The sequence below is a fragment of the Apis cerana genome, linkage group LG6 (assembly GCF_029169275.1).
Source record: "Apis cerana isolate GH-2021 linkage group LG6, AcerK_1.0, whole genome shotgun sequence".
Classification (NCBI taxonomy): Eukaryota; Metazoa; Arthropoda; class Insecta; order Hymenoptera; family Apidae; genus Apis; species Apis cerana.
In genome coordinates this window covers 13,733,994-13,749,276 of record NC_083857.1, presented here as the reverse complement: position 1 = coordinate 13,749,276, position 15,283 = coordinate 13,733,994, and the positions used below count along the sequence as shown (strand labels likewise).

The following is a 15,283-nucleotide window of genomic DNA, read 5'->3' as shown; positions in this document are numbered from 1 at the left end:
CGATACGCTCGATAATATAAAATATAATGGAACGAGCGAGCGCTGAACGGCCGTCGTCGAGATGCAAATGAGACACCCCATATATGCCCGCGCGCGAACGTGTTAACGATCGCGTAATAACGATAAAGGTGGGCAACACTGTTACCATTAATGACCGTTACCCTCGTTCCAGACGGCATTAAAACGGCCTCATTAACGACAATAAAGATGCACCTTCCAAGGAGGAGGAAGGAGGAGAGGGGGGAGGATCGGCTGTCATCTGCGATTTCCTCCACTCCCCTTCCCGAGGCGAGTGGATGAAGCAGATATCCTGGAATTTTTTTTCTCTCTCCTTCTCCCCTCCGTGCCCATCAGAACCCGCGCTTTCGAAATTATTCCCCCTCGTGGGAATATGGGAAATTTCCCCCTCTCCTTGGCAGGAAACTCGATTTCCTGATAACCTTAACCTCGATCAAATAATAATAATAATAATTCGAGATGTGCGCATCATTCGACGGATATATCTCTTAAAAGAAGAAATTATTCGAGCCTTGCGTAATGACAATTGTTGGTTAAAAATTTTCGGGAACAAAGATTCCCTCCCTCCTCCTTGTTCTGGCAGCTGCACTCTCTCCCCCTCCCAAAAAGTTCCCTCCCTAGAGATAGAAATTGATCCTCGTCGGGCGATTAGAAGAAGAAGAAGAAGAAGAAGAAGAAGAAGAAGGAGCGTTCTCGAAATCGGTGGGGCCCTCGGATAGATGAGCGGCGCGGATAATGCACGCCCGTCCCGGATCCTCCTCCGTCCAGGTACGTACCGGCCGGATGGGGACGCGACATGTGCACGACGCCCAAATTGCCGTGGTGATTTTTATCTCCTCTGCCCGGAGAGATACGCGGGCCCGATATTCACGGGTTCGACGTGGAAGCTCGCCTGCGGTGCCTGATTAAACGGCCGACCGGCCACGCTCCTCAAACGTGTATTTAGAGCGCGGCTGTGAACCACCTTGTGCCTGCTTGCACCGCGCCGATTAGACCCCATTCCACGCTTCGAAATCGAAACGGACGATTTTTCTGTCTCTGGGATGGGTTGTCTTTCAGGATTTTGGAAAAGTTTTTTTCCTATTTTGAGGAGTTAAAGTATTCGATAACAACGCGAATGGAGCAAAAATTTATGTTAAATTTTTCTTTATGTGGAAAGAAGAAGGAAAAATTTGTAATTTATTATCAACGTGATCTTTGGATCTCATTTTTCTATCTCCGGGATGGGTGGAGTTGTCTTTCAGGATTTTGGAAAAGTTTTTTTCCTATTTTGAGGAGTTAAAGTATTCGATAACAACGTGAATGGAGCAAAAATTTATGTTAAATTTTTCTTTATGTGGAAAGAAGAAGGAAAAACTTGAAATTTATTATCAACGTGATCTTTGGATCTCGCTTATTTCATGCTACGTGTCACAAGATGTATGGGAATTGTTATTATACGTGTTTAATTAACATGTTTAGCCTAATTCGAACTTGATCAAATCGGTTTCCTTTGTTTATGATCGATCGCCGAGTTGAGCTGCTATTTTAAAAAAGCCTTGAAACGTTAAGAAAAAGAATTTCGTCATGGATCGATGTTACAAGTTTTATAGTTTCCTTGATATTGATTGAAACGATAAAAAATAATTACACTCGTAAATACGCGACGGGAAGAGGAGAGGAAAAGATTTTGGCGAAATCTTAGGTGGTCCCATCTCCTCTTGTCCTATTTTGCATATCGACGACACATTGAATATCGTAATTATTTTGAGAGAGAGACAGAGAAAGAACGATTATTTTAATCAACCCCTACAATTAAATGGAAATTACCGCAGGAAGTAATTATTTCGACGCACAAGAAAACATGGATGCACTCCAAAAATGCGTTTTTTCCTTTTTCCTTCAAAATAGTGGAATAACCATAGTTGGTACAGTCATTCGTCGGTTTCTCGCTCCTGTTGCCCCCTCCTCTTCTTCAAAATGTAAATAATAAATTTCCTGGTACGTGTAATCAACGTGCTCTAAAAAAAGTAAAAAAAAATTACGAAATTTTTCCTATTTCGCTCAACGCACCGACAATTTCCAACGATTCTTTGCCAATTATTACAGTTATCGCGTACAGTTATCGCGAAATTCAACGACTTATAATCGCTGTTAATAAACGATCTCCGTTCTAGATTGTGTGTACCCTTGCCACGGTGAAAACGACGAAATGAAAGAATAGAATCAAGAAAGAAAGAAAAGGAACTAAGTACACCAGCTATGGTTATTTAAGAAGAAATAGCTATCTTGTAATAATTTACCGTTTATGACTTAATAAATAAAAAGGATCGAGGAAAATAATGTAACAATGTTCCCTTCGTCTCCAATGGAAATTACAGCCTTCTATTTCGTACGTTCCAACACACTTGATTCGATACTATCTCTAAAAATAATTCTAAACTATAATAATTCGGATCAGGGGATAGGATTTAAATTCGTCGATTCCAATTCCTTATTCCGATCGTTTTAACTAATAACAATAATAAATTAGAAGATTTTATTAAATTATCAAATAAACTCGTCGAGTATTTTTGACGATTTATTTTTCTCACATACAAAGAAAAATCAACAAAACTCATAAAACCGATCTACCTTACTTAACTGACTTTATTTTTCGATGCGAAGAAAAATCCACGTCTCATAAACCTTGGAACCGAAGAAAAAGTGAAAAAAAAAAATTGGAGTGATTTCGAATGACAGAAGGAAGCGCGAAAGGTCGTTTACGAAATTCAGCCCGGAGGAAACGACGACTCCTCGTTCGAGGGATAATAAATTACCGGGTTTCGAGGTGCGCGCTTTCGCGAAAATTACCCTTCAATTATAACCCCATCGCCGATCCACGATAACGACAATAACGAGTATCCGAGGATATCGTGTGTCGAAGTCTGTCACGTTTTGTTTAACCTGGCCGGGCCCTGTTCAGCAACCGTGTCAACGCACCTGCAAACCAGATCGTTATCGTCAAGGACTGGATTAGACATGTTGGGGTAACATTTCTTGTAATGAGACGAGCGGAATTTATAATTATGTCCTCTGTCGGTTACTACATTTTTATGCTGATTTATTCAGATTGCTCAATAACCAAGCGACGATGCAATGCATTTATAGTGATTTTGTATTTTTCCCCCTTTTCTTTTTTTTTTTATATAAAATAAATTAACAAAGTTAATAGTTCATTGAATTGTTGTTGATGTAAATATTACATATCGTCGAAGCTAACCATTGGCAATTCGGTTTTCACAAGTTTGAATAAAGGTAATGCTGCGTTTAACCAATTGCAATTTTAATTATCGCAGCACTTATGGGGCCCCCATAAGGATCCTTTAACCGTTCGAGTGAGAAATTTCTTGATCGTAAAGCAGGCCATTAAAAATGAATAACGACGAGCACATTTGTCTTGGACACTCTGAATACTCTGACTGATGATTGCCTCGTACGAAAGCAACGTTCGAAACAAAATTAAAAGAAGCAAATGTATCGTGAATGTATTATAATTGTTTTTAAAATTAAACCGTCGAATGTATCGGCTCCCGGAAAAATTTTTGAAACAGAAAATTTTCCTTCGTAAATGCGAAGCCAATCGTTACTTTCATCCCGACAATAATTTCTAAGAGAGGGAATCACTCACAAAGTTTGATTCGTGTTTCAATCTTTTAATACAATATGTGAATATACATATTGAAACAAATCGAGTCTCGTAAGTCTCAATCGACACCTTTATCGATATTATTTTTAAAACCGATCTTTCGAGAGTCACGAATATAATTAACCCATTTTAAAAATAATAATTTAACTGCTAACTTCAGAAATTATGATTCTCTCCTCGCGATTCAAATATATATATATATATCCACTGTGTGAAACAATTAACAAACCTTTAAATTTTTGCGTATTTACTCTTATCCTTTGGTGCGAATAATATATACATATATAATTGTACAAATGGAAATAAGGCTTAAAACCTTAACGCAAGAAAAGAGAACGTCGAATCCGGAAGGAAGACGTTCCGTCCATTGCTTCCGGCGCGCAAAGATCGGCGGGGGTGGAAGAGGGTTTTGCGCGAGGATCGATGGCCGAGGCGAGGACCGTCTTCTTCTCTTCTTCCGCCGATTTTCTCTCTTTTCTTTCTCTCTCCTCTCCTCCTCCTCCTCCTCCTCCTCTCTCAACCCTTCGAGGCAACCCCCCTCGCTTCTCTCCCACGCTACACCTGTCGTGCGCCGCCTCGAAGAGAGCGGCAGTAAAGTTTCTAGCCTAGGATACGAGTACGGCGAATCCATTTATCTCGCCATCCCTTTCCAATCTTTTGTTTTTACGACCGTTGTTGGCCTTTGGATTTTCCAGCTTCCTACGTCCAGCTTTTCCTCGTGTCCTTCGCGGGAGCAAAAGTGTACGTGACTTGGATTGGGTAGGAAATTTTGAGGTTAGAATTTTTTTTTAGGTTTAGAAATATTAAACGAATACTCTAATTTTAAAAGTGAATCGTATAAAGATTTTTAGTAACGGATTTATTATAAATTTATCAATTCGGATAATCAATTTTGAAACGTTAAAATATTTGGAAAATTTATTAAAGTATCGTATAGTTGGAGACGAAGGGGAGGAATCCTTTTAAATCCTTGCCCAACTTAAATCAAACGAAGTGACTATAATATGCATTCGCGCTGGTTTCTAATCAGGTCTCATCTTCGGGGGTCGTCCTCCTCTCTCTCTCGAGGAGAGATTCGATTTCGCGTGTACCGCTTATTAAGCAGGTAGGTCGTACGTTAAGGGGAATCGAAGGTGCTAATCTAATCTGTCTGGCCGATTAAAGGCCGGCCGATGAGTTTCGTGAGGCCCAGCCATATCGAAATCGTCTCCCCTCCATATTCCGCAATTAACCACGTCCTATCACCTTTTTTCCATCACCTTCATGAACGTCAACGTCAACCCTTTCATCTCGGTAAATATCTTCTAATAACATAATAATAATCGGAATTCTAAATTTTACAAATAACTTGATTACGATGTAATTCAATATCCAACGTTCTTCGCGTCATTCAATTTCTGATTTCGGTAATATTAATACACGTGATGTTTCCAGAATTTGCAGTGTAACGATACAAGCACGTTGAATAATCCATGATACAATTAAAAAATTGGTCTCAAAATCTTTCAATGGAAATATAAAAACAAGAGAATACCTATCTGATATAATCAGGACGCTTCTAACCTCCAATGATATGTTGTATGTGTACTGTGTTGTATGCTATATATATACTATGTATGATAAAGGTTAGAATTCTAAAACTTGCAATATAATGCAATATAACGATATAAGCATGTTAAATAATCCATGATACAATTAAAAATTCAAAATCTTTCAGTAGAAATATAAAAATTAAAGAATACCAATGACATTACTTAATTTCTGATTTCAGTAATACTATGCATGTGAAGTTTAGAATTTTAAACTTGTAATGCAAATAATTCAATTGAAAAGTTGATTTAAAAATCTTTCAATGAAAATATAAAAAGAAGAAAATACCTACCTAATATATAAGCAGGGCACTTCTAACCTCCAATGACATTACTCAATTTTTGATTTCAGTAATGCTATGTGAAATTTAGGATTCTAAATAAGCATGTTAAATAATCTATGATACAATTGAAAATTCAAAATCTTTCAATAGAAATATAAAAATCGAAGAGTACCTACCTTCAATGATATTACCTTCAATTTCTGATTTCAGTAATACTATGCATGTAAAGTTTAGAATTTTAAACTTGCAATGTAAATAATCCATGATCCAATTGAAAAGTTGATTTCAAAATCTTTCAATGGAAATATAAAAAGAAAATACTTAATATATAACTAGAACACTTCTAACCTTCAATGATATGGCTCAATTTCTGATTTCAGTAATATTATACATATGAAGTTTAGAATTCCAAAACTGCAATGTAAATAATAACCCATGATCCAATTGAAAACTCGATTTCAAAATCTTTGAATGGAAATATACAAACGAGAGAATACCTACCTAATATAACCAGAACACTTCTAACCTCCAATGACATTACTCAATTTCTGATTTCAGTAATACTGTATACGTAAAGTTGAGAATTTTAAACTTGCAAATAATCCATAATCCAATTGAAAACTTGATTTCAAAATCTTTCTTTTGAAAATATAAAAATACCTATCTAATATATCTATCTAATGTAAGAACACTTTTAATGACATTCCTGTTTCGTTTCTCTCTGATCTTACTGCTCAAGGTTCCCGATCGAAGACAGAAGATGTTTCGAGCCGCAAAGATTCGAGCAACCTTCCACCTTTTCGGTTCTCCTTCCACGCGCGGTTCACTCGTTCCTTTATTTCTTGTTGTTGCTGGTTGGTACGCGAGCACGAGGATTGGTAGGCGTGTGCGCGTGCACGCCCGCGAGATCCCTGATAAACGAGCCGGCGTCCCTCGTCTCAGAAGAGGATTTCTTTCGCAGAAAACGAGGTCGAGCGTTCGAGGTCGTAGGCGGGGTCCTCCGCCGGTTTTTCGTTTTTCTTCGCCTTTGCGCGGGCCCGTCTCGCGCGGACACGCGAGTTTTTCGTGTTTAACGACCGGTGCTCGCCACGATCATCGCCCCTTAACCGTCATTTTTTGTCGGATCGCTCGATAATTTGTCAACGATTGCCATCGATTTTCACGATGATTGATGAATGCGAATTTTTTCCACTTCGATTCGATGGAAGTTGCTTTAATGGCGAGTCACGATAATCGAGATTTCATCGGAATTTCGATAAAATTCCATTATTTTACGCGTAAATAATATTTAAATATTGTTCCGTGTATCGTAACTACCGTTTATTAAATTATTTAGCTTTCAACGCGAGGATCAAAATAACAATTTTCGTACAACACTTGGTTACAACGTACAAGAGATTCAACAAATTTCTATCCGAACTGTTGTTACAGAGACGAAGGAAACGTAACGTTCGATGCGTATATAATAATCGCTGCAACGTATCGACCTCAATTGATCCTCTATTTATTGAATCAGATCCATTAAATCGTAACGGAACAGGTGTCAGGGTGTAACGTACAAGACGCAGTCTCGAATGATTTCGATAGGTATTTATTTTCATAATGATGAGTGTTCTTTATAATCGATCTATAATATCATACATCATAGCATTCCGTTTATACATAATTACAATTGTAAATTTCGCCCTTTACGCTTCGTGTGTAATTAGTTAATAGAGTTCGTCGTGTCGTGTCGCCATCATTTTCATCTCCTTTTTTTTTCTTTTTTTTTTTTCTTTTTTTTGTTTTTTCATTTCTCTTATATTCCTATTATCTCTGGCGCGAGAAACATGACGAAAAAATCGTTAGGCGCGTAGAAAAAAAACCTGTTTCCGGCCATCCACCATGCTTCTTCCGCTTCGTCGTCGTCGTCGTCGTCGTTGTCGATTCGCACGCAAAATTCTTAAATTCTGTGTCGCGCGACGTTTTTTCTTTTCTCTTTTTTTTCTTTTTTTTCCTCATCGCGCGTGCACAGACTACGAAAACAAGATATACAATAAGATATATATATATACAACCGAAAGGAAAAAGATCGATCGATCGTCGTTCGAGGATCGTTGACAAATTCTTTTCATTTCCCTTCCTCCTTTTCCCTCCCTTATTTATCTCGCTCATTCCCCATTTTTGTGCGAACGATCGAAACGACAAACGATCGTTCGATGATACGAAGAAGAAGAAGAAAAATATCTTCGCGGCAGTGCCCGCTACTGGCCGCTGATCGCAGCGCGTGGATCGTTGCGTACGGATCTCTAGGAAACAATAAATAAAAAAATCTACCTATTCTCCCGTTTATATTTAGCGCGAGACGACGGCAATCAGCTTCGATTTTCTATCGCTCAAATTCATCTCTTTTCGTCGTCTTCGTTCCGCGATATTCGGATATACTTGAAAAATAATTTCCGATTAATCGATTTTTTTTTTTTTTTCTTTTTTAGAACGAAGCCAATTTACGTACATTCGCCGCACAAAATTCGTGAAATGCACGAGGTGAAAAATCGTTTCGATCGAGTATATACAAATATAAGAGAAAAATTTGCAACAACGATGGAATTGAGAATCGAGAATCGTATAAATTCCAATATGGCGTACGTAGAGTGAACGCGCGAGCGAATAGCCCGCCATCTGGAAAGGCTGATCATCATCATCATCATAATCATCATTATCATCATCGTCATCATCGTCATTATCGTCATCATCGTCATCGTTATCATCATCGTTATCGTCATCATCCTTGTACTCGGGTGTCTCGCGCTTAATTTTCCTTTCATTTCGGTCGTCGGCTCGATATCCCGGATCAATCCGGGTTACAAAACTACTCGTCATCGTCTCCTCTCCTCCCCTCCCCGCGAGTAGCCTCGCGTTTCGCGTCCAAGTAGCTTAAAATTGATTAATAACGCGATACATCGAAAAAAGGTACTATGTTTATTATATACAGCGGTAGTAATTGATTACTGATTAAATAAGTGGCATATTTATACTAAACGTTACGTTTATCACAACGATGATAAAATCAGCCCGGAAGACCGAAACGAGGGCGCGTTCGATCTTTCCACTTTTTTTTTTTTTCTTTTCTTTCTTTTTTCTCCTTTACATCCCAATCTCGCACATCATTTTCTTCTCATCCATCGTCTCTATCCGCCGCCTCTTCGAACGTAAAAAAAAAGAAGAAGAAGAAGAAGAAGAAGAAGAAAACAAAGAAACAAAGAAACAAACAAACGAAACTCGCCGAATAGATAGATTCTTCCACGGTCGACCAGTTTTTCCTTTCTTTTCGAAACTTTCCGTGCTCCGTGACACGCGAATTGGGGAATGGGAAAAAAACCTTTGTTTGCGAATATTTCGATCGTTAATCGTTATTTCGTCCATCTTTTCTTTTTTTTTTTTTTTTTCTTTTTGGACTCGAGATCCAATCTAACCAAACCGATCACGCGCTATGGTCCTATGGTCGAATTTCCATATGGAAATGTCCGAGGATTTTCGAATTGACTAGAGATTGCAAGCACCTTCCGTTTGAAAAAAAAAAAACCGGGATTGGAACGCGTCCAGTGGCCCGCCCTCCGGGTGATTTTTCACCCCTAAGAGAGGGGGGAGAGAGAGAGAGATAGATAGAGAGAGAAAGACGTCGCCACCGTTACTGGCAAGATCAATTACGGAACGAAACGTTCCTTCTACTACTCCTCTTTCTTCGAACGCTGATCCGCGGCGTACGGGTGGAAAAAGAAGCACCAGGAACCGCGTCCAGGAACGGCGGAAGATCTCGAAAAAGTCGTTGGAACGAAAAGGTGGAAACAATCCCCCATCCCCGATATTGCACGTTTCTCTTTCTCGCCCGGATAACACGGCTGGGAATAATAAAAAAAAAAAAAAAAGAAGAGGCTCGAGTTCGAAAGCGGTGGAGGAGGCAAGGCTCGCTCTCGGTCGGAGTTTTGGCATCACAGCAGGGGATAATAGCCGCGGAAAGAGATCGGTCACGAGCCGCCGCTGGTCGACAGCAAGGAGGACAAGTCGCGGTGGGCCTGCGGGTCCTTGGAATGGGCGTCCCTCACCGCCCTCGAGGCGAACACCCGATCGCAGCCGGGGACCGTGCACCTCGCCTCCTCTTTCCGCTCCTCGTCGCCGGCCGAGGAGGAGACCGGCGACCCCCGATCCGTCCCCGCGCGGTGTCTGCTCCCCCCTCCGCCTCCCCCTTGCTCGTTGCGGGGCATCGCGGCGAAGTGGTTGAAGCGTCGATGGGCGAGGCCGTTGAGGCCGGCCAGGTGGGTGGCGAAGGTGGACAGGCCGGAGAAGGTGGCCCCCAAGTGGGGCGGCAGTAGAAGGGGGTGGGGGGCCGGTATCCTGGCGGCCAGGTCGACCGCGGAGGGCAGGGGGGGTGCGGGGGTGAGGGGGTAGGCGCCGAGGGCGCAGCCGATCCCGGCGTCCGCGTACAACCTCGCGAGGAACTCGTTGCGGAGGAACGACGACGGGCTCATCTGGGTCTCGTCGGCCGCGTTTCTCGGGGACAAGCTGGGCGGCAGGGTGGAGGGGGGGAGGGGCGGCGGCGGCGGCGGCGGCGGCGGCGGGCTGTCCGACGACGTGGACAGGAGCTTTCTGTGGAGGTTGAGGTTAGCCGAGTGCCTGTCGCGGGACCTCTTGGAGGGGAAGGCCGCGTTGCAGCCGTCCACGCTGCACCTGTGCATCAGCTTGAGATGGACGTTCTGATAGTGGGTCTTCACCCCGAAGTGGTTTTGAAACACTTTGCCGCAAGCCGTGCACCGCCTCGGGTTCTCCCTGTCGAGGGGCACCTCCTGGGTGCTCACGAACCCCCCGTTCTCGTAACGGGCATACGTGATAAGGCTATTGTCCGTATCCATGGCCGCTGTGGAGGGTGAGGCGCTGGATGAACGAGAGCCACGTGAGGAATTGTCCATGGTGGTCTCCTGGTGCGTCGTGAGGGTGGTGACGGGGCTGGTAGAGCCGCGGCCAGACCTCGAACCCGCCTCCTGCGTCGTCCCCCCGGCGAACCGCTGCACCATCGCCGCGCGACCCTGCGACAAGGACTCGAGTTGACGCAAAGTGTTGGTGGTGGTGGTGGTGGTGGTGGTGGTCGAGGAGTCGTGGGAGAGGTCGTCGCCTGTCGTCGGACGGCTGTCGACCGAGCTCGGGGCACGGGAGGGATCATCGGGACGCTCACCTTCCTGATTCCGCAGCGCCGCGTTCACCTCCTCGTCCACCTCCTCCTCCTCCTCTTCCTCCTCCTCCTCCTCCTCCTCCTCGACCTCTTCCATCGCTTCTTCCTCCTCCTCCTCCCCTTCCATCTCCTCCACCTCCTCCCGCTTCTCCTCCTCCTTTCCCCCTTTCTCCTCCGCCTCTCTCTCCCTCTTCAACGACGTTCTCATCGTCGTCGTCGTCGTCGTCGCCGTCGTCGTAGCCGCCGTCGTCGTCGTCGTCGTCGTCGATTCCTCTACCTCCTGCTCCTCCTCCTCCTCCTCTTGCTCCTCCTCGTTCTCCTCCTCCCCGTTCTCTTCGTCCTCTTCTTGCTCCTCCTCCTCCTGCTTCACCCTCTCCTCTTTGATCGCCTCCTCGCACTCGCTCCTCCGGCGATCGGCCCCGGAGTTGGCGGCGCTCTCGTTGGTCGCCGCCTCGTGGCTCGTCTTTGGCTCCGGACTGATCTGCCTCTTGGGCGATTTGACTTGGCTGCTCGGTCTCGAGCTCAGATCCCGAGGCTCGTCCTGAGGTAGATCCCCCCGCTCCTGGTCCCGCGGCTGCTGGCCCGTTCCCTCGTTCTCGCGCTTTCGGTCGCGGCACGGTTCCGCGGGGGAGCACGACTCGCGGTCGTTGGCGAGATTCTTGGGGGAGGCGGGCGCCGAGGAGGAGGAGGTGTTCGGTTTCCGCTCCTCGGCGCCGAGTCTCGACATCGACATGTCCTCCGGCTGGCTCTGCACCTCGTTGGGCCCCGTTGGGTTCGGCTCGAGGCAACGCGCGCGCATCCGCTCCTCGTCGTTGGACGAGTCCCCGTCCGTGGACGACGAGTGGACCTCGGTGAGGACCGCGCACCTGGTCGGGTGCTGCGACTTCCTCTTCCTCACGCCCCTGCTGTGCACCGAGGCCGAGCCGTGGTTCACGGAGCGGTGGTGGTGATGGTGGTGGTGGTGGTGGTGGTGGTGGTGGTGGCGGCGATGGTGGTGCAGCGAGTAGCCGTGCCGATCGATCGTCGCCCCCGTCGAGTCGTTGTCCTCGACGTTGCTGTCCCCCCCGTTGCTCCCCGCCTCCTCGTCCCCGACCGCCGCCTCCGCCCCCCCGAAGTCGTACAGCTTCGGTCTCTTGGCCAGGCTGAAGTCGGCCGGCTGCTCGTCCTCCTCCTCCTCCCCGCGATGGGGCGGCAGCAGCCTGGCCGAGGGGGGGCAGGGGGCCGCCAGCAGGTTGCTCGCCTCGTCCTCGGCCACCACCACGATCCCTCCCTCCTCCTCCTCCTCCTCCTCCTCCCCCTCGGCGGCGGCCGTCGACGCCTGGGTCGAGGGCGACACCGCGTCGGCCGCGCTGTTGCTCGAGAACGAGCCCCTCGCCACGGCCACGACCGGGCTGCTGTCCTGCCCGATCGCCGCCAGCGCCGAGACGCCGCCGCCGCCGCCGCCCTGGCTCGCGGCCATCCTGCCCTGCTGAAGGGGGGCAGCGTCCTCGAAGGCGGGCGGCCTGCCGCCGCCCCCCTGGGCCGGCTGCAGGTCGAGGTGCTTGAAGTCGAGGCCGCAGAGGGAGGCTGGGGAGCGGAGGTCGGGCGGGGGGGTGAGTAGGGGGAAGGAGCCGAAGGGTAGGTGGTTGAGGCCTGTGGCGGGGACGGGGAGGCCGACTTGAGGCGGGAGGACGAGCGCGTGCGCCATCGAGGAGCGGCCGTCGTGGGGCGAGATCTTCCTACGCAGGTGAGGCGAGTGGAGCTTCGGGTTGGGGTTCGCGCTGTGCCTGTTGCGCGACCTCCTCGAGCTGAACATCATGCTGCACCCCTTCACCGTGCACTGGTGCATCTCGCGCAGGTGGACCGCGCTGAAGTGGATCTTGAGCGCGCCCTTGTCGCAGAACGTCTTCAGGCAAACGTTGCACTGCACCCTCTTCTTGCCCGTGGTCGGGTTGATGAACGGCGTGCCCAGGTTCGGGGGGATGTTCCCAGACGCACCCCACTGGCCCCCCGGTCTCTTGCCCGGCGAGTGGGGCTTCCTGCCGGGGATCCCCGGCGGCCTGCCCAGCGGGGCCGCTTGCAGACCCAGGGCCGGGTGGTGTCTGTGCCCCTCCGCCCCCGCCCCTCCTCCGTGCTGATGCTGTTGTTGTTGCTGGTGCTGTTGGTGCTGCTGCTGCTGCTGCTGCTTCTGGCAGTCCCGTCTGCTCAGGTTGAGCGCGCTGTCCGAGTTCTCGTCGTCCTCCTCGTCCTCCTCGGACCCGAACTCGCTGCTCTTCTCGCCCCCGCTGTGCACGTCGGACGGGGGGCCGGCGGTGATGGCCGAGTGGGGTTTGGTGGCCATGGGCGGGGGCGGGAAGTGCGCGGGGAAGGTGGGGGGCAGGGCGCCCGAGGAGACGGCGACCGAGAGGGGGTGGCCGAAGTTGAGGGCGGAGGAGGAGACGGGGGCGACGGGCGGCATGTGGGGCCTCTGGAGCTGGGCGGCGGGGGGGTGGTGGTGGTGGTGGGGCGGGCTGTGCGGGCTCTGGGGGTTCCTGGCGGACTTGCGGTTCTGGAGCAGCTGGTCGGCGGGCGGCGGGGGCGGGGGAGGCGGGGGCGGCGGGGGCGGCGGTATGGGCGGGAAGGCGGGCAGGCCGAGGGTGCCCAGCTTGCGGAAGTCGAACGGCTGCATGCTTTGGAGCCGGTTGAGCGGCGACACGGTGAGATGGGAGTCGAGTCCGGTGGTGGGCGGCGAGTTGGCGGCGGTGGTCGCCCCCGCGCCGGCCGTGGACGAGGTGGAGTAGTGCTTTTGGGCGGTTGGCGACATGGAGGGATGCGAGACGGAGGGCGGCGGCGGCGGCGGAGGCAGAGGGGGCGGCAACCTCGAGCCCGGGGGCGGGAGGCCGCAGTGGAGCAGGTGTAGCGGCGGTGGAAGGTGTGCTAGCGGCATCGTCGGCGGCGAAGGTCGTCTGCTCGGTGACATAGCATCCGTCCCCGGCGTCCCGGCGGCCAGCAGCAGCTGCTGCACGAACGGGCGCGTCTCGGCGAATCTGAGGAACTGCTGCAGTACCAGCGGCTCCTCTTCAGGAGAGCAGATGCTCCATCGGTCCAGCACCGGGCCGTTCTGCGAATCCTGCGCACACCAAAATCCATTTCCTCATTTCTTTGCTATCGTGATTGTCGCCGCGCAAAATCGAACGAAACCTTTCTCGTTTCTTTCATTTCGAAAGTTTCGTCTCGTGTTTCTTAATTCTGTTTAAAATCCCTTCTATGCTATCGAAGGGATTTTATCATTAAGAGTCGTCGCGAGTAAAGTCGGCGAAAAAGAAAGTTACGCGCGACGATTATTCCGCAATAGCGTTAAAAATCCGTGAAAGCGGTGTAACGAATTAGAGATTAGCTACGCACGCAACGTGGCGGAAGTCGTTCCGCATCCTCTTGCGAGTCCCTGTTACGAGTTTAACAGAAAAACAGCCGCGCTCTTTATAGAATTTCTCTTTATAGAATCCTCTTTGTAGAAATCGTTTTCGTCGCAGAAATAACAACGCAATTTTAACGTACGAAAGAAGCGAAGAAGAAGAAAGCAAACTCGTACACGTTACAAATCGCAATATCGGATTAAACGTCTTCTTTTCCATAGATACGATGCATCTCGATCGATTTTTTTCCTTTCTTCTTCTTCTTTTCTTCTTTTTTTCCATTAAGATTCGAGGGAAAAAAGGGAGCGTCACCTGTGACGTCAACGTTTGAAAGAGAAAAATCACGGAAGCCGTAAAAACCTGCTTGTGTGTCAAGGTCGCTCGTGCAACGAAGCGTACCGATTTCCATATAATCAGCCATCGATCGATTGATCCGCTTCTCGTTTATCGATGTTGAAAAGAAAAAGAAGAAGAAGAAGAAGAAGAAGCAGGAGGAAAAAAGACGGACGAATATTTCTCCTAATTGCAACGTGAAACCTTATAATAATAATTCTCCTAAAGAAAGAAAGAAAAAGGATAAAACTTTTTATTCCAGAAACGTGGAAGGCCGCCTTACGTAATGGCCCCTCGATTAATAAGAATAGAATCGGCCAACTAATTTATTCTCTTTAGCGCAATTAGTTCTAGGCGAGTTGTCGCTGCGCGTTCAATCGATCTCGATTAATGAGGGAATGGAATTACCGACCGGGGCAATCTCGTTAACGATAACGATAACGGGTTTAATGTCGTTGCAAGGGAAGCGAGAGATCGGAAAATCTTCGACTGGAAGATCGGATGGCGAAGATTTGTGTATATATCGATTATATAATTGCGATAAATTAATATAAAAATAGTTGATCATTCTTCGCACTACTCGTGACCAGCTGTATTAGAAAGAATAAATATATATATATTTTGTAAATCAGATCGAAAAAGTTTTTTAGAAAATATCGCGTTTTGTAAAAATACCTCTTTAGGAAATTAGATTTCCGGTTAATTTTTAAGGCAAATGAATAAAATACACTTTCAACATAACGGAACAGGCATATATCTATTATCGAGTAGTGCCTTCAGGTCAAATCTGAATTCCCCTTTTTATTCCTCGA

At 47.5% G+C, this 15,283-nt stretch overlaps 1 protein-coding gene across 3 annotated transcripts in view; it reads right to left on the bottom strand.

The window, feature by feature from the left end:
• Positions 1 to 7,133: 7,133 nt before the first annotated feature.
• The window catches only part of LOC107994100 (uncharacterized), a 230,508-nt gene continuing 222,358 nt past the window's right edge, over positions 7,134 to 15,283 (bottom strand). For 2 of the 3 annotated variants that reach the window (XM_062076526.1, XM_062076527.1), the window contains one exon: positions 7,134 to 13,852. In XM_062076526.1, the coding sequence (XP_061932510.1) occupies positions 9,566 to 13,852 (4,287 nt within the window). In that variant the 3' untranslated portion in view covers positions 7,134 to 9,565. The remainder of the gene's footprint in view (positions 13,853 to 15,283) is intronic. The other variant, XM_062076528.1, reaches the window with a different exon arrangement.